The sequence below is a fragment of the Delphinus delphis genome, chromosome 17 (genome assembly GCF_949987515.2).
Source record: "Delphinus delphis chromosome 17, mDelDel1.2, whole genome shotgun sequence".
Classification (NCBI taxonomy): domain Eukaryota; kingdom Metazoa; phylum Chordata; class Mammalia; order Artiodactyla; family Delphinidae; genus Delphinus; species Delphinus delphis.
In genome coordinates, this window is record NC_082699.1 from 46,327,517 (window position 1) to 46,350,834 (window position 23,318).

Genomic DNA, 23,318 nt, shown 5'->3' on the forward strand with positions numbered 1-23,318 from the left:
CTATGCCAAGTAAGGCTCACTTTACTTCTTCCCCCATTTGTAAAAAGAAAAAGTGGCCTGGCCAGTGCCATTCAGGATTCTCTGCTAACTGTAAAATGTGGACTGATTTTCTTCTGTTTCTTATAGTCCATGTGTACATTCAGTTCTTTAAATCAAAATTTTTATGCACATAACCGTGTCGGTATATCGCCCTTAGTTTAAAAATGTACAACTACATAAATAAAAACTGTTTCTTCAGTATTACTTGACATTTCTTCTGTAATTTCTTTATTTAAAAAAGTAAATGTAACAAGATACTTAAAAAAGGCTAGATACAAAAGTAGTTAAGCTGCTCACGAACATTTAAAATTTTCCAAAATTTATCTTCAATAATCATGATCTTATAAAACATTTTACAGTTATCAGAAAGTGCCCAGGCTGAGTTTACATAACTGAAATGCCTTAGTACAAATGTCTAGTTAGAACTGAAGTGCAGTACACCTGACTTGACTGCTCATTGAAATAGGGATACAAAGGAAAAAGTTGATTGTGATAAAGTATTGTGCATTGGCCCCCATCATATGTACAAAAAAGTGCCCTCACTCAAATGAACAAATTACATGCAAAATATTAGTGATATCATTTAATATCCTAGAGCTCAATGCAGTCAAACCGCAATAGAAGTGGTTTTTATAGGTAAAAGTGATTCATCTCTAAGATCTGAATGTTCAGAACTTTTTTTTTTTTACAAGTTCCATATACAGGATACACAGTTGCAGCCAACCACAAACTAAACACCATAAAAAAAGTTAAAATGAAAACACAGAACATACTTAATTTTTTATTTTGAAATTCCCTATTCCCGCTATACAAGAACCTTTGCTGAAACACTTTCCACAAAGGCAGCAGTGAATTTTCAGAACATTTTACATTTTTTCCCCTCAGCAAAAAGATAAATCACAGTGTAAATTATGTTGTTCTGCTGTCATCTTTGGCTGGGGTTAGACCCAGAAGTCGCTGACTAGCAAACCATTACAGTGAAATATTGCTAGTGCTCCTCAGGCCTTTAAGCTACAAACTCAGCAAGGAATGTTTGCATTTAATCTCTTTAAGGTACCACCACAGGGTGTGACAGCATTAACTTTCATAAACTTTTATAGACAAATGGAAAAAAATCTACAAAATAAGCTAGTAATATTACACAGCAGTACACACTTTTTATACTCTACACAAAACCAAAATTCTTGGTCTTAATGGCGAGTAGCAATTTCTGTTTGAGAATCTGTTTAGAGGAATAGAGTGGGACATAAAGTCGAGAAATGCAAGTATTTGCAGTAGGAAGATGTTGGTCATCTGGTGGTCTTATTGTGATGGAGGGCATAGGCTGAAATCCTTCTTCACTGGCTGGTAATGATGGACTTGATGTCCAAAAGTAAACCTAAACAGGAGTATAATAATTACAAGTTTGGCTTTTAAAAGATTAACATTCAACCCTTAACTCTGGCAATATATACATAGAGCCCCATTCTTGTGTTAAAACCTACGAAGGGGTATTATTTTGAACTGGGTTTTAAATTTATTTCTTGTATAAAAAAGGAAAGGTTCAGGGCTTCCCTAGTGGCGCAGTGGTTGAGAGTCTGCCTGCCGATGCAGGGGACACGGGTTTGTGCCCTGGTCCGGGAAGATCCCACATGCCGCGGAGCGGCTGGGGCGGTGAGCCATGGCCGCTGAGCCTGCGCGTCCGGAGCTTGTGCTCCGTAACGGGAGAGGCCACAACAGTGAGAGGCCTGCGTACCGCAAAAAAAAAAAAAAAAAAGGAAAGGTTCAGGGTCAGAAGAGAAAAAAATGTCAGGTATGTAGAAAAGTGACTATGTTTCATTGCCTCAGTTTCTCATCTGTAACGTGAGGCTATTGGACTAAATGCTCTCTAAGGGCCTTTCCAGTTGCTAAGTTCCACAGAGTATCCCTTAGTGTTAATAAGGTACAAGGTCTCCAAAAAAGGTTCAAGATTCACAGAGGTTATCTAAGTTATTTTGTATTTTATCTACTAGCAAAACAACCCAGGGGCTTCCCTGGTGGCACAGTGGTTGAGAGTCCGTCTGCCGATGCAGGGGACATGGGTTCGTGCCCCGGTCCGGGAAGATCCCACATGCCGCGGAGCGGCTGGGCCCGTGAGCCATGGCCGCTGAGCCTGCGCATCCGGAGCCTGTGCTCCACCACGGGAGAGGCCACAGCAGTAAGAGGCCCACATACTGCAAAAAAACCCCCAGTATTTTCAGTGGTCCATTGTGATACATAATAATTTTATAATAGTAATTAAGTGTTCGACAGCATCTACTTGTACATCAAAATCCATGCAATAAGCCATGTTAACATATCTGGGGTTTTTTTTAGATTTTTTTTTTTGGTGGGGGATGGGGACCATTTTTAAAGTCTTTATTGAATTTGTTACAATATTGCTTCTCCTTTATGTTTTGGTTTTTTGGCCCCGAGGTATGTGGGATCTTAGCTCCCCGACCAGGGATCGAATCCGCACCCCGCACACTGGAAGGCAAAATCTTAACCACTGGACTGCCAGGGAAGTCCCAACATTGAGTTTTAAAAATGCATCTAATTTGTGTAATATACCATAAATTACTTTTTCTTTAAATATGATAACCAAAGATATACTTTCCTGAAATATTTTCATTAATACATACCATTCCTCTCTTAAAGTAAAGCTTTTAAAATCTTGCATTTATAGTGTACAACTAAACAGACAAAATATATTCATTATCCCAGAATGACTAGGAAACCTAAACTATTTCCTGAAGCATAGTTTTGTGAGAAATCTCATCTAGAATTCTACAGAAGGAGGCAGGAAAAAAAACCTCTGTGTCAGGGTCTCCAAAATCTTCAAAGAACTATAAAAGAGCTGGAAGGTACTGTAGAGGTAAAGCTGGCCCAATCTACTCATTTTACAGGTAAAAAACAAACTTAAAGTGTTTCTCCAAGGATAAATATGATTAACCAGACAGATGACTACATCGCTGGACCTCCAAGAAGTTAGAGGAAGAGAAATAAATACCAGAGGACTTCTCAGAACTTTTACTAGTGACCTGTGACTCTCCAAGAGGGAAATAAACTATGTAGTCTTACCCCACAATCCTGGGACTAATAATTCAAGGGAAAACAGTTTAGGAAACGCTGTTATATTCTGTCCTTGAGACACATAAGGAAAAACCCAACAATATGTGAAGGATAACCTCCCAAAAGGGGAAGGGGAAGAGGAGGAGGTAAAAGACACCTTGGTATAACAGGAGTTTAAAGAGTAAAGCTCACAAATTAAAGCTACTGCTAAGACATTTTGAGGCCCCTACAGAGGGAAATTCTCTCTCATAAAAGACTGAATAGTTAACAGCTTTCTCTTCCAGTAGAAGGCAGAAATGCAGTGAGACTTAACTTGACCGACTGCACTGAGGATGTATTGGTTTTGCTCTGAATCCGAAGATTGACTCAAGAACCCTAATTACATTATCAGGTACTCCTAAAGCCAACAGGGACAGATATGGTATTAGCATTAGTAGGGACTTTGGGGTTGGTCCACAAGATCGGGAAAGTCAAAGTACATGGAATTATATGGAATCAACCTAGGGAGCAACCTAGGAAACTACCATATGGCTAAGCCAAGAACAAAACCCAGCTGACAGCTAGGACTGCTGGACAACCTGTCTTGCTATAGTGGAGAAATACTGGAAGGCTCTTGGGGCCATGTCAAGATGAAGGAATGCTAAATGCACGACCCCTTCCCCACAAAAAAAAATCAATAAGTTACTGCCTGAATTACAGGTAAATTGGAAACAGCAAGTTTTGTGCTTTCATGCACAAGTAACTTATTTCTCCCTCTCAAATGAAACTGGGGGATATATCTAGAAATTGGATCATTTTTATACATTCCATAAGAGGTCTGGTTTAGAATATTGAGAACTAAGGCTGCATCAACAGGGGAAATGTCACAGGGAACTATGAGGAATATGAATAGAAAGGATCTCGTGAGATTTTCTGGGTAAGGAATGTCCCTCAAATTTCTACAGGAAAGTCTAGACTGCCTTTCAAGGTTAATGGACAGGTTGACTTGGATATACTCAAGGTTGGACATAGGTTCCACAGACTTGACAGACTTTTCAATATAATCAAAGTTTATATCATCTAATTTATGATTCTAAGTTAATAATAAGATTAAAATCAGATATGTAGTACTCATAATTAAGCTATTCTATTCATAGTATACAGAGCAATTAAGATACTATTCAAAAATTTTGCAAAGATTTGCTGCTAGGCAAAAAGATTAAGGATGTACAAAAGAGGCTGCTAGCATATATAAGCACTATAGGGGAAAAAACATGTCTCAACAATAAGCTAGTATTATCTTCTGGGACTAAGGATGGCATTTTAATAGCTAAGATGTATTTCACTCTGCTTACAGTTTTACTCATACTTCTGTTCTAGAGTAGAGAAACAAAACTGCCTTTTATTTGACCTTCAATAATTTTCTTAGCCAAAATTAAAATGACCAACCATTACAAATTGAAAACAAAACGCCGTCATACATAGTATTTAAGGTTTTTACATTTTCTTCTACAAATCTTGTGAAACTTAACTTACAAGATCTTGTCGTTCTGTCATGCTCATCTTCTCTACAATTGACCAGAACCAACGCTTGAACTGCAAGAGCTTCTCAGCATTTTCTCCTACAAATGAATATAAATTCAATAAATATACTATATCAGTTGTAAAGCAATTATACTCCAATAAAGATGTTAAAAATATATACTATATCAGTTGTATTTTTAGAATATTACTTCTTATAAAAGTAGGTATAAAATTAAAATGGGGGGGGCACTAACCCTAACAGAGGAAGTTAGGACCACTTACATAATGTGAAACCTCTAGAGTTCATTAATCAATCCTAAAGACCAAGATGACCAAGACAAGAAAAATGAACCACCAGCCTCAAAAATCACATGACTTTAATTCCACCTGTAAGTCATGAGTTTTCTTATGATCTTAAACCAGTGCTTCTCAAAGTTTAATGAGTTCACAAATCCCTTGGATCGAGATCTTTTTAAAATGCAGACTCTCAGTCACTAGGTATGGGAGAAGAAAGGGGAAAGGAACCAGAGATTCTGCATTTCTAAAAAGCTTCCAGATGATGCTGATGCTGCTGATCTCAGGATCATACTTGGAGTGTCTTTAGGTATTTTTTTCCCGCTTCTAGGTTTCTGGTTTGTAAATAAGCCAAGTTCTTATCTCCCAAGTATTGAAAATTATATTAGTAAGTGGCACAAAAACTACTACACAATGATCTATACGTTGCCAAGCATGAGGGAAAAACAAGAAAATTTATCCAAATTTAACTTACTATAATTTGGCTGAAGCTGTTTGCAAAGTATGAAAAATAAAGGGGAAAAAACTGGTATCTTCATGTATGCAATAATCTTGGACTAGAGTTATAATAGTCCTCTCAGGAATTTCTTGGAGCCTCCAGTGTTTTATTGTGTAGTCACAGCTAAAAAGTCTACTCCTAGAATATGGGACTTGAAAAGGAAGGGTTGCAACAAATCAAGCACTAAAGATGAATGTTACTCTAGGATTATCACTACCTCTTGTTATTCTTTCTAGATTCTCCATGTGTTTGTGTGCTCTTATGTCTTTCTAAGTGTGCTTTGGATCCGGTTCTACAAAGCAAACATCATGTAGTCAAATTCTTTAATTAGAGTTTAAGGAACATGAATAGGGAAAGGCCAATAGAACTGTCACATGGATTATTTTTTCTTAATTATTAATAGTATATAAAAGTCCTTTTCACACAGTTGCTCACCAGGAATTTTTACTTGTATCATACTAAACCATGCATTTGTTAAAACCTAGAAAAATTAAACAATAAAAGAATTAAGAATGACCTAATGCTATCATAGTTCAAACATATCTTAAAATATATATAAAAACACCTGAGTGATACAGCATTTCCTAAGCCCCTGTAAATATGTAAGAACCAGAAACTCAGAAAACTGACCAAATTATCTATGTAGTTTATTCCTTAAATAAACATTAAAAAAATTTCATACCTGATTCATCATTGAAAGAGGTGAAACTGATCAGCATTTGCACATTAACTTCACCACAGCCATTTACCAAAAGCCTAAAATCTTCTGCTGTTAAGTCTTCTAATGAATTTTTTGGAAGCACATCCAGCAGACCTTTCCTCATTGCCTAGAGGATTTCAAAAATAACCTGTTTATTACTATCAGTACTTTATTTTCTACATAGCATTTATTATTGCTAAAGTCCAACATCTAATTTTAGCAGCCTAAGAGTACTAAATAATTCTAAATAATACTAAAAAATTAAGTTCTATATTTTGAGTTTCTTATTAACAGATTCAAAAGAGTGGCAGAGGGAAAAAAGGGCTACAGGTTCAAAAGTGAAGGAGTACTGTTACATATCAGGAGTTAACAAAAATAATTTTTTAAATTTGTTAATAGCAAACAGGCTAGTCATTTAAGAATAGCTTCAATCTGTCAAATGTGCTATCCTGTCAACATCCTAGGAAGAGTATGATAATGACAAAAACAAACATCCCTGACACAAACCCAAAATCTAGAAGCTTACTGAGAAATTACCATGTGCCAAGAACTGTTCTAAGCACCTTACATATGTTAATTCATTTAATCCTATCCTCATTTTGCAGAGGAGGGAACCAAGGCACAAAATAGTTAAGTAGTTTGCTAATGTCATACAGCTAGAGGGGGCTGCAGCCATGATTTGAACCCTGACAGTATGATTCCAGAGCCCACACAATTATTCCCAGCACAGGGATCAGAAACACTTCATAAACATTCTTCAATAGGAGAAAGAGCAGGCCTGATGTTGCTCTTTAATAGAGCCTGATTGGAGGAATGGTCCTTGGTTTTTAGAATTTTCCTTACATTACTAACTGATGTGGCTATTTTGAATGCCTGGGACAATAAACCCTGCTGTACCAGCTTGCCTAGATTATTTGTGCAAAGAAGGTGATTTATGATGAACATGTGTTTTTCCTCTGGGGGTCTGAACTGCTTACAGGACTGGCCTCCAATAAAAACCATGGGCACTGTGACTCTTAAGCAGGCTTCCCTAAACACAAACACTGCACATACATTGCTGTAATTCACTGCTGGAGGAAGACGTATGTTCTTTGTGACAACTCATGCCCCCAGAGAGAGAACTTTGGAGCCTGTATCTGGATTCCTCCAGACTCTGTCTGATGTACTTTTTTCCCCTTGTGAGAGTCCTTTTGCTATAATAAACCATACCGATGAGTACAACTGCCTTCAAGTCCTAGGAGTCCTTCTAGTGAGTCACCAGAGGTATGGGTGGTTGCAGGACCCCCAAAACAGTAGTCATTTCAGTCCCACAAAGCATCCTTATCAAATCTACTTTCGGATGATTACATGGGTTTTCCAAGTAGTTTTATCCAAAAGAAAGGTCTGGATTCATGTGTAATTTACATTTTATGTAAATTCATTTTGGTTTAAAATTTTTGACCTTTTATAAGCAAGCTGAATACACTGTGAGCTAGTTTAAAACACAGAAGACACACATAGCCTCATCAGATCAAGTAACATTTTCCAGAAAACACTTACATGTAATGGCTGTTCCGCAACTACCAACATTCTGTGTTCAGCATACTTCCGCACATACTCATACACGTTCTGAGGAGTGACTGGTATATTTACACCATTAGGAATAAGTTCCACCTGTGAAAAATTTAGTGCCATTTAAAAGCAATTTTGTCAAAGCAGTAATAAGTTAACAGTTCATAAAACAATTTCCTAAAAATTTAAAATCTAAAGACAATTCTGTATCTGACAAGTATCTAAGGGATGCAAACATCTACGCCTAAGTAACTATAAACTCTTCGACCTCTCAGTCTGTCTCACTAACTCTCCATCCATTCACCTCTTTCTCTCCATCTCCTACTGTGTCTTTTCTCTGTGTGTGTGTGTGTGTCTCTTTCTTGGTCCCTATTTATCTAAATTGTTTTTCTATATGTCAAGCACAACAGACTAACCAAATTCTCCTGCCAGAATCAGAAAACCACACGTTTGCTTTACCTGTCCTCCACCCTCTTCTTTACACAGGTCAATTGCAAATGCCAAATCCATCGCTGAGAAAACAGCATCAGCATCTGAACTCTGAGAAGCAAGTATTAGTTGCCGCAAACTCTCATACATCACAGGGTCAAAAAAAGCAAAATCATGCCAATTGACCTAAGAAAGTAATCATATGAAAATCAATTATGAAAGAAACATCTTAACTGAATTCATTAGTAAGCTGAAATCTATGATAAAGAATTTTATCTAATTTGAAGATTATTCTTTATCAGCTTATCTTCCACTAAATATAACTGATCTAAAGAGGTAAAATTTTAATAAGTCTTTGGCTCTGATAAACACATTTGATTTTCAAAGCATGAAAAATATGCATTTTTAAAAAATTTAAAACCAGGAGTATACTAGTTTTTAAGTTGTAAAGTAATTTATTTGTAGAAACCAGCACTAATTATTGCAAAGTGATTATGCCGAGCAACTGGTCCTAAGCTAAATACACATCCTGTTTAGCCTTGACAATAATCATAAAATACAGATTATTAATTCCAGATGATAAATCTGATGTCAGAAGAATCCAGTAACTTGCTGAAGGTCACATCATTGGGTTAAACTTGAGTCTATTTGATTCCTTAATCTTTTCCATAAACCTTGTTAAAGGCTCAACATTTCTATGTTGCTGAGCTTTAAGTCCAGTTCTTTCTCTGCACAAGAACATTTTAGCTGGAACACTTTAAGAAGTCAATAGAGTCAGAGTTTAAAAAGAAAAAAAAAGAAGAGGAAAAAATATGTATCATAGTATGATATGCTGTAATAATAGAAAATAATATTCACCAATGGGTTTGAGTAAAGAAAATTATTAACAGACCACAGCTTTAACAATGCTAATCATATCTGATGTGTGTTGTGCATCACTAGAAGAGACTGTAAAATATTTTGTTGTTTTGTGATTATAATTAGTATTATGCATTAATTTAAAGGATGTCGTTTCTCTCCCCCAACCCCCTGTCGTAAAGGAATGTACCAGCTGTCAAACTATCAAAACACATAAAGAAAATAACCTAATTCTGTCACCCAGAGATAATTATCAAGCATACTATGCTATATTTTCTTACATCCTTTTGTCCCTCTAGCCACCTACATCTTGTGTATATTTTTGAAACTGGGAATGCTCGTTTCAATACAATACTACTTCTATTGCCACTACTTGTTAGAACTTACTGAGCACTATGTGCCAGGCACTATTCTGTTTTCTTTACCATTTTATTTATTTATTTATTTATTTATTTTTTGCAGTACGCAGGCCTCTCACCGCTGCGGCCTCTCCCGTTGCAGAGCACAGGCTCCAGACGCGCAGGCTCAGCGGCCATGGCTCACGGGCCCAGCCGCTCCACGGCATGTGGGATCTTCCCGGATCGGGGCACGAACCCGTATCCCCTGCATCGGCAGGCGGAGTCTCAACCACTGCGCCACCAGGGAAGCCCTCTTTACCATTTTATAAATGGGGAAATATGCCATAAATGTCAAGAGATTTGTCTGCAACAGGATCCAGGTCTGTCAAACCCTCCAAACCCACCTGTGTGTCACCCATTCTTCTATGCGCTCTCCTCCATGTATTCAGATATTCCCCATGCCATTAAATGTTTGAAAATGATTTATAATGGCTATAATACTTTAAAATTTAACACTAATTTAATGCTATATGTATAATTATTTTATGAAACAAATTTTTTGCAATGTAAAAGCAGTTAGGTTCATTAAAATCACTTACTTTCCTACCAAGCAACACTTTAATCACATGTCTATTCAATGTGATAGGACATAGTTCATTCTGTAACAGACACAGTCCAAGAATCCTAAAAATAAAAAACAAGCAAATAGTATTTAAATTCAAAAATAACTCTAGAACACATAACGCCCCACACATACATAATATACATAAAATATGTTGAGAAATTTTTAAAGTAGAACATATACACATTTTACAAACTAATATATTTTAGAAAGTCTCATAAACTGAAATTAAAAAAAAATTCAAATACAAGATTATTTTACCTGCCAATGTTTCTGAAACAATTCAACCTTGCTTCTGTGTTTTTGCCAGGCCTTGGAGTGTAAAATCCTCTTTTTCCAGGTTGGTAAAATAAAGGGGCATTGTCATCACCATCATCTGTGTCATCTAAATCCATATCTACTACACTTCGACTAGAACCATGACGCTTTCGGTTTTCCTAATGATAGAGTATCAGAGATTAAGCCCCAAGATTGATTTTATTTATTTGTTTGTTTATATTTTAGTATATGTGTCTACAAGAAAAGGATTATTTTTTATTAAAAAATGCCATTACAACTCTCTTTAAAATTAACAATAATAATAATCCAGATACCCCCTCCAAAAAAAATAGCAGTAATATTTTTGACATTACCCAAGATTGATTTTTAACAGCAAAACATATGAACTGGTTCTCTAAATTACTTAAAAGTAAAGCCACATTCATATTTAAATGTAAATAAACTTTAACTCATTCTTTCAGAATTGTGATATACAAAGCTTGTGCCTGTTAACTTCTCTATCCATTTAAGAAAAACTATTTAATGAAAATCTGGTAGCTTCTTTCACCTTGATTCCTTAAATATATTTTCCTTGGATATAGAATTCTGGATCGACAATTCTAAAAGCACTTTAAGGATGATGCTCTCTGTTGTCTTCTGGCCTTCACAGTTTCTGATAAGAAATCCACTGCCTTTCAAATCACTGTTTATCTATATGTAAGGCACTATTCTTTGCTTCCTTATTAGTTTTACAGCAGCTTGATTATGTATCTAGACACAGTTTTCTTTCAGTTTATCCTTTTTAGGGTTCACTGACCTCCGTGAATCTATAAATCTATGTCTTGCATCAAATTTGGGAAGTTTTCAGCTATTATTTCTTCAAATATTTTCCTGTAACAATCTCGTTCTCCTCTTCTGGGTACTCCAGTGACATGCATGTTTGATATGGTCCAACAGGTCTCTGAAAACTGTTGTTTGTTTGACATCTTTTCTCCTTCTATTCTTCAGAAGGGATAATTTCTATCTATCTTCAAACTGACTGATGAATTTTCCTCTGTCATCTTTGTTCTGCTATTGACCTATTCAGTGAATTTTTTCTTTCATACATTGTACTTTCTAAAATTTTCCCTTGGTTCTCTAGTTTCTATTTCTGAACCTCTACCTTTCCATTCATTTGTGTTTATTTACCTTTATCTCACAGAACATGAGATAATGTCTTTGATAATTCAAACAAGTGGGTCATCTCAAGGCTAGCATCTATTGGTTCTTTTCCCAGGAGAATTAGTGAGTCTCTGTTGGTTCTTTGTATGTTGAATAATTCTGGAGTGTATCCTGGACATATTGAATACTAAGTTGTAAAACTCTGGGTCTTGTTAAAATGACATGGAGAATGTTGATGTTTTTTGGCTTTGGTAGGCAATAACCTCGTTATGTTCAGCTTGGAAGTGTCATCTTCTGTGTGCAGTGGTTCCATTACCAATTACGTTTTCAAAGCCTTTTAATTATACTATTGGGTCTGCCCCGCATATGCACCATATGGGATAGTCTGGGACTTGGACAGTGATTTATACTATAGTTTATTTCTTAAAGCATGTACTACCTTCCAGTTAAGAAGGAGTAATGGGGACGAGTTTTACTCTCCTGCCTGAAACAACGCTTCAAAATAACAGTTTTTCAAATTTTGACTTCCCTCCTATCGGTGTGCTGTTGTTTACTTTTCAGAATCCTCAAGCAGTTCCTTTTTGTATTTTGTCCAGAGTCTTTAGTTGTAGTTCGTGAAAGAGATAAGATTATATCTTGGCTGGCACTGAAATTCTCAGGTAGCTTACAAATTGAAATGCATCATGCACTTTAAAAAAGCCTTCTTACTGCTATACCATATGTCACATTTTCTCTGGATTTCTGCTGCTTACTGGAGGAAGGAGACCTAGGAATCCACAGGACTGCTCTCCTTCTCTGATATTAAGTAATGACATTTCTAATTTAAGCTTAATTCAGCCTGTGCTCAAGTGGAGGCAGCCAGTGAGTGGGGTTACACTGAACCCTAACTCAACCAGTCTTGATTCTGTATATGACACCTTTATACTAATCTTTGCTTTTTCCTCTACTGTAATCAAGCATTTTACTTACAAAGACATAGTTTCTTTGTAAATATGCTTTCCTCTCCCTTCTGTAATTTAAATTCCAAGTGCTTATTATTAGCACATGTACAAAACATCCCTTACCTGTACCTTTTCTGAGGAGTCTAATAACCCAAGATCCAGGATACTATCAGCTCCATTTTCCCTAAAAACAAACAAACAACTTTCACATTTCAGATAAATGGAATTCTAGAATTTAGTATAGAGAAAACCATACGCATTTAAATTTATAAGAATATATAAATACATTTAAGTTTTGAAGTAAAAAAATATCTAGGACACTTACTAGTCTTAATGCAGTTTTAGGAACAAAAATGTCAATAATATACACAAAAACACAGGATGCTACATGTATGATGCAAGACAATGAACTAAAGGCTACCTGATTTAAGACAAAATAAATGCAGTCTTCATAGGGGAACTGAAACTTGAGCTCAGGGGAAGCATTGTAAAAGAACAGAAAAATGTTCAGAAAGCAACCACAATAGGAATCAAATGCTCTAGGGTATTTAATTATTCTAGAATACTAATAAATCCACTGTTCAATCCATAAAGCCAGGTGAAAGCAGTCAATATTATATTCTTTTTTTTTTTGCGGTATGTGGGCCTCTCACTGCTGTGGGCCCTCCCACCGTGGAGCACAGGCCCTGGACGTGCAGGCCCAGCGGCCACAGCTCATGAGCCCAGCCGCTCCACAGCATGTGGGATCCTCCCAGACCGGGGCACGAACCCGTGTCCCCTGCATTGGCAGGCGGACTCTCAACCACTGCGCCACCAGGGAAGCCCAATATTATATTCTTGCATTCAATAGAAAATACTTCTAAATTAGCAACCCTTACATATATTTACAAATATCTTTTTTATCAAAAACACACATTATTTGCAACTTTTTCTATAATGGGCTAAGCTATATCAGTGTGTTGATACTTCCAGAAACAGGGAAGAGGAATAAAGACATAGTACATGAAAGTCAAGAGAAGAAAAATAGTAGTAACAGCAAAGAAAATAAACTTCTAGCAATAGTCTTTGGCTTGGACCATTCAAAGGCTCTGAGACAGGTAAATAGCTGGAATAGGTAAGTGGCTATTTAGTTTCAGGGCTGAGCCTACCCACTTATCCATCTCTAGGACTATATCTGATCTAAGTTCCTCATTCAATATCATGACTAGGAGAAAAATAAACAGACATTTTCATCTAAAATAACACTTCAAAGCCTTAAACTGGATATTAGAGTAGCCCCAGTAGGGCACAGATTGGCATATCTTCCTGTCACTTTTACCTGTCACCTGGGGAAAGGAAGGATAAGTAATTTAACTGTTAGATAATTTTAAGTTTCATATTAAAACAAATATACTACACAATAGAAAGCAAAAATTTGCATGATTTTTAAGATAAATCAGGAGGTCTAAAAGAAATTTCATGTTTATTGCAAGGACTCAGGGATTACACCCAATTCCTTGAGGTATTTGGCCTCTGCCATTAGGGGTATTCACATGGAGAATGAGATGTACTTCTTTATAAGTTAGTTTCTAAATAAGGTTCGTAAAAAATCTTCAGAACCTAAAGTGACTGCTAAAATTCTGCCCTTCTAATACATGTGAAAGTCAGCTGTCTCACTCATGGATTTTAAGCCATCTCTTAAAAAGCCATTTAAAGTCTTGTACTATTTAGTATAAATTTTAAGATATGGTGACAGCCACATCCTAAAAATAAAGTAGCTGATGTTTAAACTAAAATGTCTTCCCAATTGTATACATTACCGTCCATGTGCAATAATGAGTTCCATGGCTTCATCCACTCTTGCTCTCAGAGAATCTTCACTTGCTAGAAGAAGCAGCAGCTGAGCTGGGGATAATTCCAACAGCATGCCAGTGATTTTACTTGCAAATGCCTGTACATGACAAACAAATGTTATTTGCCTCTACTCTCTGAAACCTCTTGTCTAAATCAGCAATCTTTTACCAGAAAAAAGAAAAAGAAGAAGAAAATGTAAGAAACTTGGGTAACAAATAGGAAAAAAAAAATTCTGAACCAGTAACAGATTTTATTAAATTGGAAGCTTAATTATAGAAAACTTTGATAGGGAATTAAATAGTCTATGCACTAGCAGTCTTATTAAAGCTAGTTTAATATTGGGTGACAAGCCTTTTTTAAAGGTTTTTGATACCCATGAGTAAACATAAAAATACTCAATTTTCATTTTTTTCCCTTCCTCATCAGAGACCTGGAAACATTTTTTTCATTTAGTGTAGCAAAAAAGAGGGAGGTAAGAAGTGAAGGAGGGAGAAGGAGAAAGAAAAAGATGCCTATATTTAAGGCTAAGGATTCACTGAAATATAATTGGTTGACTCTGTTTTACTATTCTTTTGCTATAACATGTACATATAATTATGTATAAAGACAAAAAAACACAACTAGGTTATGTTTCATATTCCATGAAAGAAACCTCTGACAGAATATTCAAAATAAAATCTTCCTGTCATACATATCCAGAGTAACGTACATATAGCGGATTCACTTCATTGTACAGCAGAAACTAACACAACACCGTAAAGCAATTTTACTCCAAAAAAAAAAAAAAAAGTAAAGTACACTATTTGCAATGTGTTCTAGCTGCAAAGTAACAATAATTTGTACAAATAAGGGTACAAATAAATACAATGAACAGATAATTCCTTAGCACACAAGGAAATTACTAGGTAGAATGCCAACCTGGCATAGGTAGTAAAAACATCAAGCTATATACAATTACTCTCCAGTAAGTCCTGCTTCTTTCCCTCCCTAAGCTTCCTTTTTATTGCAGTCCTCAACCACATGGCTTTCCAGTAGCTGGCAACTTTTCTTAACTGAAAACCAAAAAGGGCACAGCCAGTTAAGAGGTAGCTAAGTACACCATACATACTGGTTGCATTGCTTGTACACGGGGATAAAGTCTCTCTCCGAGCGCCTGACGATGTGCAGGCAGAGGATCAGGATCATCACTAGGATTTCCTTCAGAGGCTGGTCTGAAGGGCCTAGTGTCGATGGAAAGCTGTCTTCTAAAATCCCTGAAAGATGAACAAAGCTATTATGACTTCATTCCCTTGTCTGCAAAATGAAAATATCAGTGCAACTAGTAACAAAGTTGGAAAACCAGAGCATACAGTTAGCTCCAGTTATGGTACTAGGGTGGAAGAATGCCTAAAGAATGATGGTGGGGAAATAAAGATTATCTAGATTTTGGCACTCGAAAATCCATAAATCTGCAATGCATAGGTTAATTTGATTCTAAGGGAACAGGACCTTAAAATACCAGAAATCAAAAGTCCACCCATATTTACTGGAAATTTTAGTCAAAAGTAAAATGCTACCCATCCTAACACATGAAAAATTAGAGGTTTAAATAACACAATTGCCACAATTAAAATTTTAAAACGAATTTAGGAAAGCATGATATGAAGTTAATAAAAATTTCAAAAAATTAGGAACTTGAGTGGGATAAATAAAAAGCCAATATAATTTCAACTGCCTCTGGGTTTTTAAAGCAGAATATTTTAATAACAGTTGGTTAGACTTTTTTAGTTACAATACATATATCCAATTATTAAAACTTTCATTTTTCTAAAAGTCCATAATTGAGACTTATTTACAGGCCTACCTCCAATTCATCCAAAAAGATGGTACTCAATAAAAGACACAAAATCATCTCACCTATCCCGATCTCTCCGAGAACCTGCTCGCAAGCCACTACTCCTCCTCATCTCCCTTTCTCTCTCTCTTTCCCGATCCCTCTCTCCTCTGTTCCTTAATCTCTGCATTAAACCTGGAAAAAAATATGAAATACACTTTGTTTAGATGAATGTAAATGCAGCTACTTTAAATGTTAAAGTCAATGTGAGGACACAAGACAAACATAATAAGAACATGACAACTGTACATCATCTTCCTTATCATCTGTGTAAGTGCCTTTCTCTCACTCTCCGTATGGTTTTGAGGGTTGGGGGTGATTCTGTAGAATGAACCTGGTAGGTAATAAATGTTCACTCGGTATTTGTTTAATGAATTTATCCCCTTGTCATGTCAAAGCTGTAAAATAATATGTAGCAACTGGGGCTATGTTAGTTCCACCATAAATAATGCTGAGATTTCTTACATATTTGAGTATCTTCTCTGTTCTTAGTTTTTGGCATTAAAGGCATTATAGCCACCCAGCTATTATTATTCTTAAAACCTTAAGCATAAACCAGGGTATGGTTTCCTAAAGAGTAAGCAGAAAAGTTATTTCTGAAACATCATGACTTCCCAGGTTTCCTCATTCACACTTGACAATTTCTTTTTATTATAGGACTATAGAAATTCAAATGGTGAAACTAATGATGAAAGGCTGAGGTACTCTCCCCATCTTTTCATCCTCAATTCTTTCCAGAGCTCATTCAGCTTTTTTCCAGACCTCAGTCAGCTTTTATGGTGCCAGTTTACAGAACCCCAGTAAGATACAGCTACAGCCTAGGTAAAACACAGGATTTTGTTAGTAACTCCTTCTCCCTCAGTTACTACATCCATCCACCTACAAGGCTGATGATCTTCTGCCCCTACCTTACATGAATCCCCAGTTTCAACCTTTTGTAGTTTTCACATATTTTTAATATGCTAATTGTAATCCTGAAAATTAGTTAAGAATCCTAACCCCAAAGTGCTGATCCCTCAAGGAGGCAAAGCTTACACCAGGATGTTAATACAGAAAACCTTCTTACCAAAAAATAAAGTCTTGCTAAATTAAACAGTGAAGTTGGTGACACAGCCAACTTACATTTGGTTGCAAGCTCCATCTCATTGGAGACTGGAGCGACTCTGCAAATTATACTTTGAAAAGCACTGTTCTAGACAATAGCATTTTCTTCTAAGTATCTCTACTTATTAAATACAGGGATTGGGGGAATCCTGCAGTTTGCTCTTTGAATTTTTATATTACCATAGATCTTAAACCTCCCACTCCCCAGACATTATAATTTGAGACGAAAAAAAATAGTACAATCACAACCATTTATGGAAATAAGTGTGGCAGTAAAAGAGCAAACTGGTAAATTGTCAATTATAGTAGTTTAAACAAGATTAAATCATTAATCTAGAATAAAATGGTATAAAAGTGTAAATATACATTAACATTTTCCCACCGTAAACATATATAACCGTGATTATCATTGTTTCCATTAAACAAGGAAAGAATTTGTATGTGCTTGTTACCTGTAGAGTACTTACTTGTATGAGTGCCTTTGTTGGCATTTTGGATACAATCTAGATTTGGCAGTTTTTCATTGGACAAAAATGCTTGTGCAATGGCTGTATAAAAACTTCGTGCTACACCACTGCCCTCTCCTGGTTCATCCTTAAATGTAACTTTCACCCTATGTACAGCCATAGGTGTAGTAGCACATCTTCGACCAAAGTGATTGTTAAGTTGCCTCATGGTCTGCTGAATAAGAAGATCTCGATCCCGATCAACCTATTAAAACACAACAAAAAGTAGTAAATTCAGTGTTGGAAACCACCTTGAAATTTTTCTATGTAAAATCTGAAGATCTAATTTTAGCTTTTCCTTGACAGCTGAAATAGCTACGAAGTATTTGGGTTCTCAAAAGCTTATATTCCAAATAACACTCTAAATCATACAAGAATATCTATCTTACATTAAATCAGGAAAATGGAATTTAACTCAATTATAACATTTTCTTAAAAGGTCTACAAATTTGGTAATATAGCAGGATAAACTGCAAGTAGATCAAAGTGTAATTTTTTTTTTTTTAATAGTGAATCCTAGCAAAACAAATCATAGGATATTCCTTTGGTGGCAGAATACCATAGCAAAGGAAAAGAAAAATGACAAACGGGGAAAAACATTTGCACCTTCTATTACCGACAAAGATTCATGCGTAGTGTATATATACACCTAGCGTTTCTAAAAAAATTGAGGAAAAAACACTTTAATAGAAAAAATGGGCAAGAAATATCAACAAACAGTTCCCAGAAAAAGCAGCAGCCATAATATATGAAATATATGAAACAAAGTTTAACTTTGCTCATAATAAGAGAAATACAAATTTAAACTATATTGCCTATCAGATTGGCAAAAATCTAAAAATTTGACAACAAACTGCTGGCAAGACTTTGGAAAATCAGGCCTTCTTGTGTTCATGTTGAAAGTGCAAATATATACAGACATTATGTAGAGGTATTTGCCAATATCTGACGAAATTACATATACACATGCCCGTTGACCCATGTCTATCTATCTATCTCAAAGACACGCTAGCCAAATAGAGAAACACACATAAGGCTATTATTCATCCCATCTCTATTTGTAACAGCAAAAGACTGGAAACAAACCCAAATGTCTATCAATAGGAAACCGGATGAAAAAAATTGATACAGCCATAAAATGTGGTGCTAACACTAGGTAGCTGGAAAAAAAGAAGGCAGAACATCTCTCTATATATACAGCCATGGCTTTCTCTCTAGGATATACTGTTAACTGGGAAAAGCAAGATAGAGTAAAATGTATAATAGCATGTTCAGGGTGGGAGTGGGGGAGAGAGATGCGTAATGAATACACACAGGATTATATATTTTTTGAAAGGTGGGAGGGAAGTAAGCTAAAAACAAGAACAAAAAACCCCACAAAAACCCGAAAGGGGGCAGGGGGAATACAAAGTAAAAGAGACAGAAATGGAAATTAGATTTCTCTGAATACAACCTTCTTCTATAGAGTTGACCTTGCAACTGTAGATATTTTACATTAACTATGAAACATAACAAAGTCAAAAAAAGGAGAGAGCAATCCCTAAAAAGTGAAAGCAAAATGAACTGAAAGGCCCTAATTGTGTGGAGATGAGATGGTAGGTAGCAAAACCACACAAAAGGAATTATTTCAAGTGACTTTAAACAATGTAGTTTGACTGTACATCTCCAATTGGATATGCTCTAAGAACAAAAACTACAAATAAATCTTGGGCTATTTTCAATAATCATTTTGTTGGTAGTGGTGTTGATGCTATGATTCTAAGACTATTGTATGCATGCTGTGGGATAAAAGCAAATGAGTAATTTTATCAGTGTTGCTGGGAAGCTGGATATTATTCAGTTCAGAAGAAAGGAAGCAAAGACTAAAAGGTGAAAATAAAACAAACTTGTGGTCCTAAATCTTGAATTTGAATTAGGAGTATCAGTATGAACTCATGAAATAATTTTCTTCTTCCTTTTTTAAAGGAGCATTTCCTACTAAAAGGCCTAGAAACAATGACAAACCCAACAGGCAGTGAGCAACCTAGAGCCCAGATTATAATCTCAAAATACAATTTCCTGCTAAAAGGAAGCAGGGCTTCTTGAAGAAATGGCTGATTTAAGGTCTGTGACAGAAAATAACAGAAAATGAGACATATCAAAACGTAAGGAAGTTGTCAAAGATTGGACTCTCGCTAGCCACAGAAAGATAATTTGAGCATCAATGAAATGAAGCACATCCAAACAGTTTTAATCCATGTATTCATAATGATACTTAAATGAACAAACCCATTGCTCATCATCACAGGATGTTAGGAAACCAACTGCCAGAGATAGCCATTACTCTAAATTTGATGATTACCATTTATTTTCTTTAAATTTTTAATTACATAGTACATATCCCCTAAACAAAATTGTTATTTGTTTTTAAATTTTATATAAATAGCAAACTATATGTATAGGATAAGAAAATCTAAATACCTTTACCTCTAGTGATAAATCTCTTGACTGCTGATTTCTCAGTTTTTCCATTTCTCTACGGAATTTTGATTCTTTTACCTCGAAACCACCCAATTCAGTTAGGATCTTAAAAAAAACAACAACAAAACAAATGCATGACAGAATTATCCTCTGAAATATGTTCTTATCAGGCAGAATAGAATGTAAAGTGCTCAAAATACATACTGATCCAGGTTCTGCTCCAACATCTTCCATGAATACCCTGCCGAACAGTTCTAAAGAAAGGCGCCAACGTCCTAGCAGCATATCATGGGAAATGACCATTCCCATGAAGCTACATTGTGGCCTGTAAGAAGTTTAAGGGGAGAGGGGGAAGCAGTTTAGGCAACTCTAAAAACTTCCTGGTTTTTGGTCAATAACAGTAATTACTTGGTCTTTTAATATTCTGAGCTCTTAAGTAATTCAAAACCACATCCTCTCTAATGGAGAACTTTTCTATAGCTACTCGTTCCTTGGAGAACTTCTTAATTTTACTCCATTATTCCTTCTGTCCTTTACGTAAGGATACATCCCCAGGCTGGCTTCCATCTTCATCTTTAGTTTTACCTCCTCTCCTTGAAGTCCAGTGTCTGTCTCCACTAGATGATTCCCAGACCCCTCTTTAGTTCACAATGGACCAGAATTTCATTGTGTGAAATATATCCACTTCAGTCATACTCAACATGGTGAAACTGAATATGGCCTCTTCACCACAGTGACAATGCCTCCTGATTTCTTTCAATAGTACCACCTATCTTCCTACTGCACGGACTTGAACAGATTTTAATTTATTCTTCCCTTGGTCCCTCCAGAGTGATCAAGTCCTTCATAAGTTTTCTTTTCCTAACCATGGTTTCCTTTTCATCCCCAAAGGCAATATTCTACTTCAGCCCCCTTTTTAACAACTAGCCAGAAGGAATAATAGCTTGTCTCTCTACCTCTAATTCTTCTCTCCTTCAATCTATCTGCTTCTACACATTCAAACCATCTCAGCTCAAATCATATTGTCTCTAGGAAGCTTGGGCCATCCCAGTCCCTAATTCTTCCTTGCCTTTTATGGTTGTTAGACTGTGTACACAAGATGTATATAGTTTCCTAAACTAGATTAACTCCTCCTAAGCAAACCAAAAAGAAAAAAAAAAAAATCTGACATTACATAACCAAAAATCATACAGCATAAAGCAGACACTCAACAAATCATTAGGTGATCAGCCATACTGAGTCACAGTATATATTAGGCAAATTTTTACTGGGAAAGCAAAGAACCTACCACTTGCAAGAGATTTACTAAATGTGAACCTGGCAAAGGAGTGAGCCCAAACAAATGTGAAAGTCACAAATCTATAAAGCTCTTTTTTTCACATGTTCCCCTCCCATAGCTGAGCTCCTGCTAACAAGTGTATAATTGGCAATTTGACATGGATATATACTTTAACTCAGTACTGAACGTTAAAAACAGAGTCAGAATTTCTTCAGTAAAGGGAGGAGAAAATCAGAATGCCAATCAATCACAAAACAGTCACAAAAAAACAAAATCCAGAAAACTCTAATATTTAAATTTCTGATTATAAACTAGGAAAACACAAATAATATTTCATCCTATTATTTATATACAAAGAAAATTATAAATTTTCTAAATAAAAACTCTTACAAAAATTATAATAGCCATAAAGTAATAGCATAGAAAAACTATCATCACTTAGCAAGTACCTGAAAGATGTAAGAGGTGGCCCTTCACTTTCAGTCAATCCTATTTCTGCGAGTAAACTGCTTTTCAATTGTGCAGCAAGATCGTGAGCAGATGGCCCTGGTTTTGAACTCTCAGCTTCTTCTGGCACCACATTCTGTTCTTCCCCTTCCTTTTTTTGCCTATTTTGCATGTTTGTTACATTTTTCAAATTGGCAGCATAAGACATTTTAGTTGGAAGAACCTATGAATTTTTACATTTAAATGTTAGATATTAAAAAACAAACTCACTAGATTTCCTTTTCAACTTACTAATACTCCACAGAGATCACATGGCAGTTAAATAATTCCCTTCTGGCACTTCAACTACAAAGCTGCAATCTATTTCTTGTCTATCTGATTCCCATGGATGAGCACCAATTCCAGTGCATTTACCAGAGCAGCCTCAGAGAACTTTTCAAGGTATCTTTATAATATCTATGGTTACTTAAGTGTCTTATGTGCATAAAATTCTCCTTTAATACTTAGATAGTAAAGAAAATTCTATTCAAGTACATGTCTTCTATATGCCTACTCTTAAATGGTGTTATTACTTTTTCACTGGAGAAACAGTATAGTATAATTTTAGGCTCTCAAATCAGACTTTCATCTAAAAACTAGATCTGTCATTTCACTAGTTGTATTATAACAACAGACATTCCCACGTGAAATTTATGTAATCTCTCCAAGCCTTACCCATAAAATCAGGATAATAATGTTTTCTACCCAACATGGTTGTGAAGATTAATTGAGACAGTGCCCAGGAGATAGAATTATCCAACAAATGTTAGGTATCATCATTAATATTACTTTATTCCCATTCTAGACTCAAAAAGAAAAGTTACAAGCCAATATTATATATGCTCATATGTATAAAAATTTAAAATATTCAGCAGAATTACAACAATCAACTCTGGAACAGGCAAACACAGCAAGTTAGTCTCAAAGCAGACTAATGACAGTACTGGAATTCCTTTAATTATGTCATAAGGCAAGAATTTCTGATACTTCTGTTATTTGGGTAAATACAATATTCTGAATGCATTTCCAAAAAACTAGACGCTGGGATAAGTGTTCAACTCACAAATATTATATTGCGAAGATTTTTACTATCTTACCTCAAGGCAGTTTCTATCCACTGTAACTTCCATTAAGCATTTTCCACTACTGGCAGATGAAGAATAAAGACCCTGACTTGGACGGCCAAAAAGATCCTCCTTTCTAGCATTTGGCTGGAATTTTAATAAAAATATTACAGTTACATTGAACACTTTAAAAAAGTAAATTCAACTAAAAAGAAACCTTAAGCCTAGTTTATGTGAATCACCTGCAACAGATGTGGCTGATCAGCCAAGGGGATGGCTTCAGCTAGAGGCACTTCAAATGGATTTGGGGGTATACACCCAAGGAACGTCATGGAGTCAGAGCGTCGGAAAAATGGATGGTTTTGGCCAGTTTCTGCAGGAAGAGAGTCATCATCCTTATCATTCAAAGTAGCACCTAAACATAAAGAGATAAAATGTTTTTTTAAAAAAT

At 35.8% G+C, this 23,318-nt stretch overlaps 1 protein-coding gene across 4 annotated transcripts in view; it reads right to left on the reverse strand.

Annotated features, from left to right (window-relative positions):
* Nucleotides 1-806: 806 nt before the first annotated feature.
* Nucleotides 807-23,318, reverse strand: part of UBR5 (ubiquitin protein ligase E3 component n-recognin 5) — a 141,644-nt gene continuing 119,132 nt past the window's right edge. For 3 of the 4 annotated variants that reach the window (XM_059995013.1, XM_059995010.1, XM_059995009.1), the window contains exons 43-59: nt 23,110-23,282; nt 22,901-23,014; nt 21,767-21,987; nt 20,243-20,363; nt 20,045-20,143; nt 17,540-17,783; nt 15,992-16,103; nt 15,204-15,348; nt 14,062-14,192; nt 12,386-12,446; nt 10,164-10,339; nt 9,880-9,964; nt 8,115-8,270; nt 7,644-7,757; nt 6,087-6,231; nt 4,624-4,709; nt 807-1,417 (exon numbers count right to left, since the gene is read on the reverse strand). In XM_059995013.1, coding sequence (XP_059850996.1) covers nt 1,205-1,417; nt 4,624-4,709; nt 6,087-6,231; nt 7,644-7,757; nt 8,115-8,270; nt 9,880-9,964; nt 10,164-10,339; nt 12,386-12,446; nt 14,062-14,192; nt 15,204-15,348; nt 15,992-16,103; nt 17,540-17,783; nt 20,045-20,143; nt 20,243-20,363; nt 21,767-21,987; nt 22,901-23,014; nt 23,110-23,282 — 2,396 coding nt within the window. In that variant the 3' untranslated portion in view covers nt 807-1,204. The remainder of the gene's footprint in view (nt 1,418-4,623; nt 4,710-6,086; nt 6,232-7,643; nt 7,758-8,114; nt 8,271-9,879; nt 9,965-10,163; nt 10,340-12,385; nt 12,447-14,061; nt 14,193-15,203; nt 15,349-15,991; nt 16,104-17,539; nt 17,784-20,044; nt 20,144-20,242; nt 20,364-21,766; nt 21,988-22,900; nt 23,015-23,109; nt 23,283-23,318) is intronic. The other variant, XM_059995011.1, reaches the window with a different exon arrangement.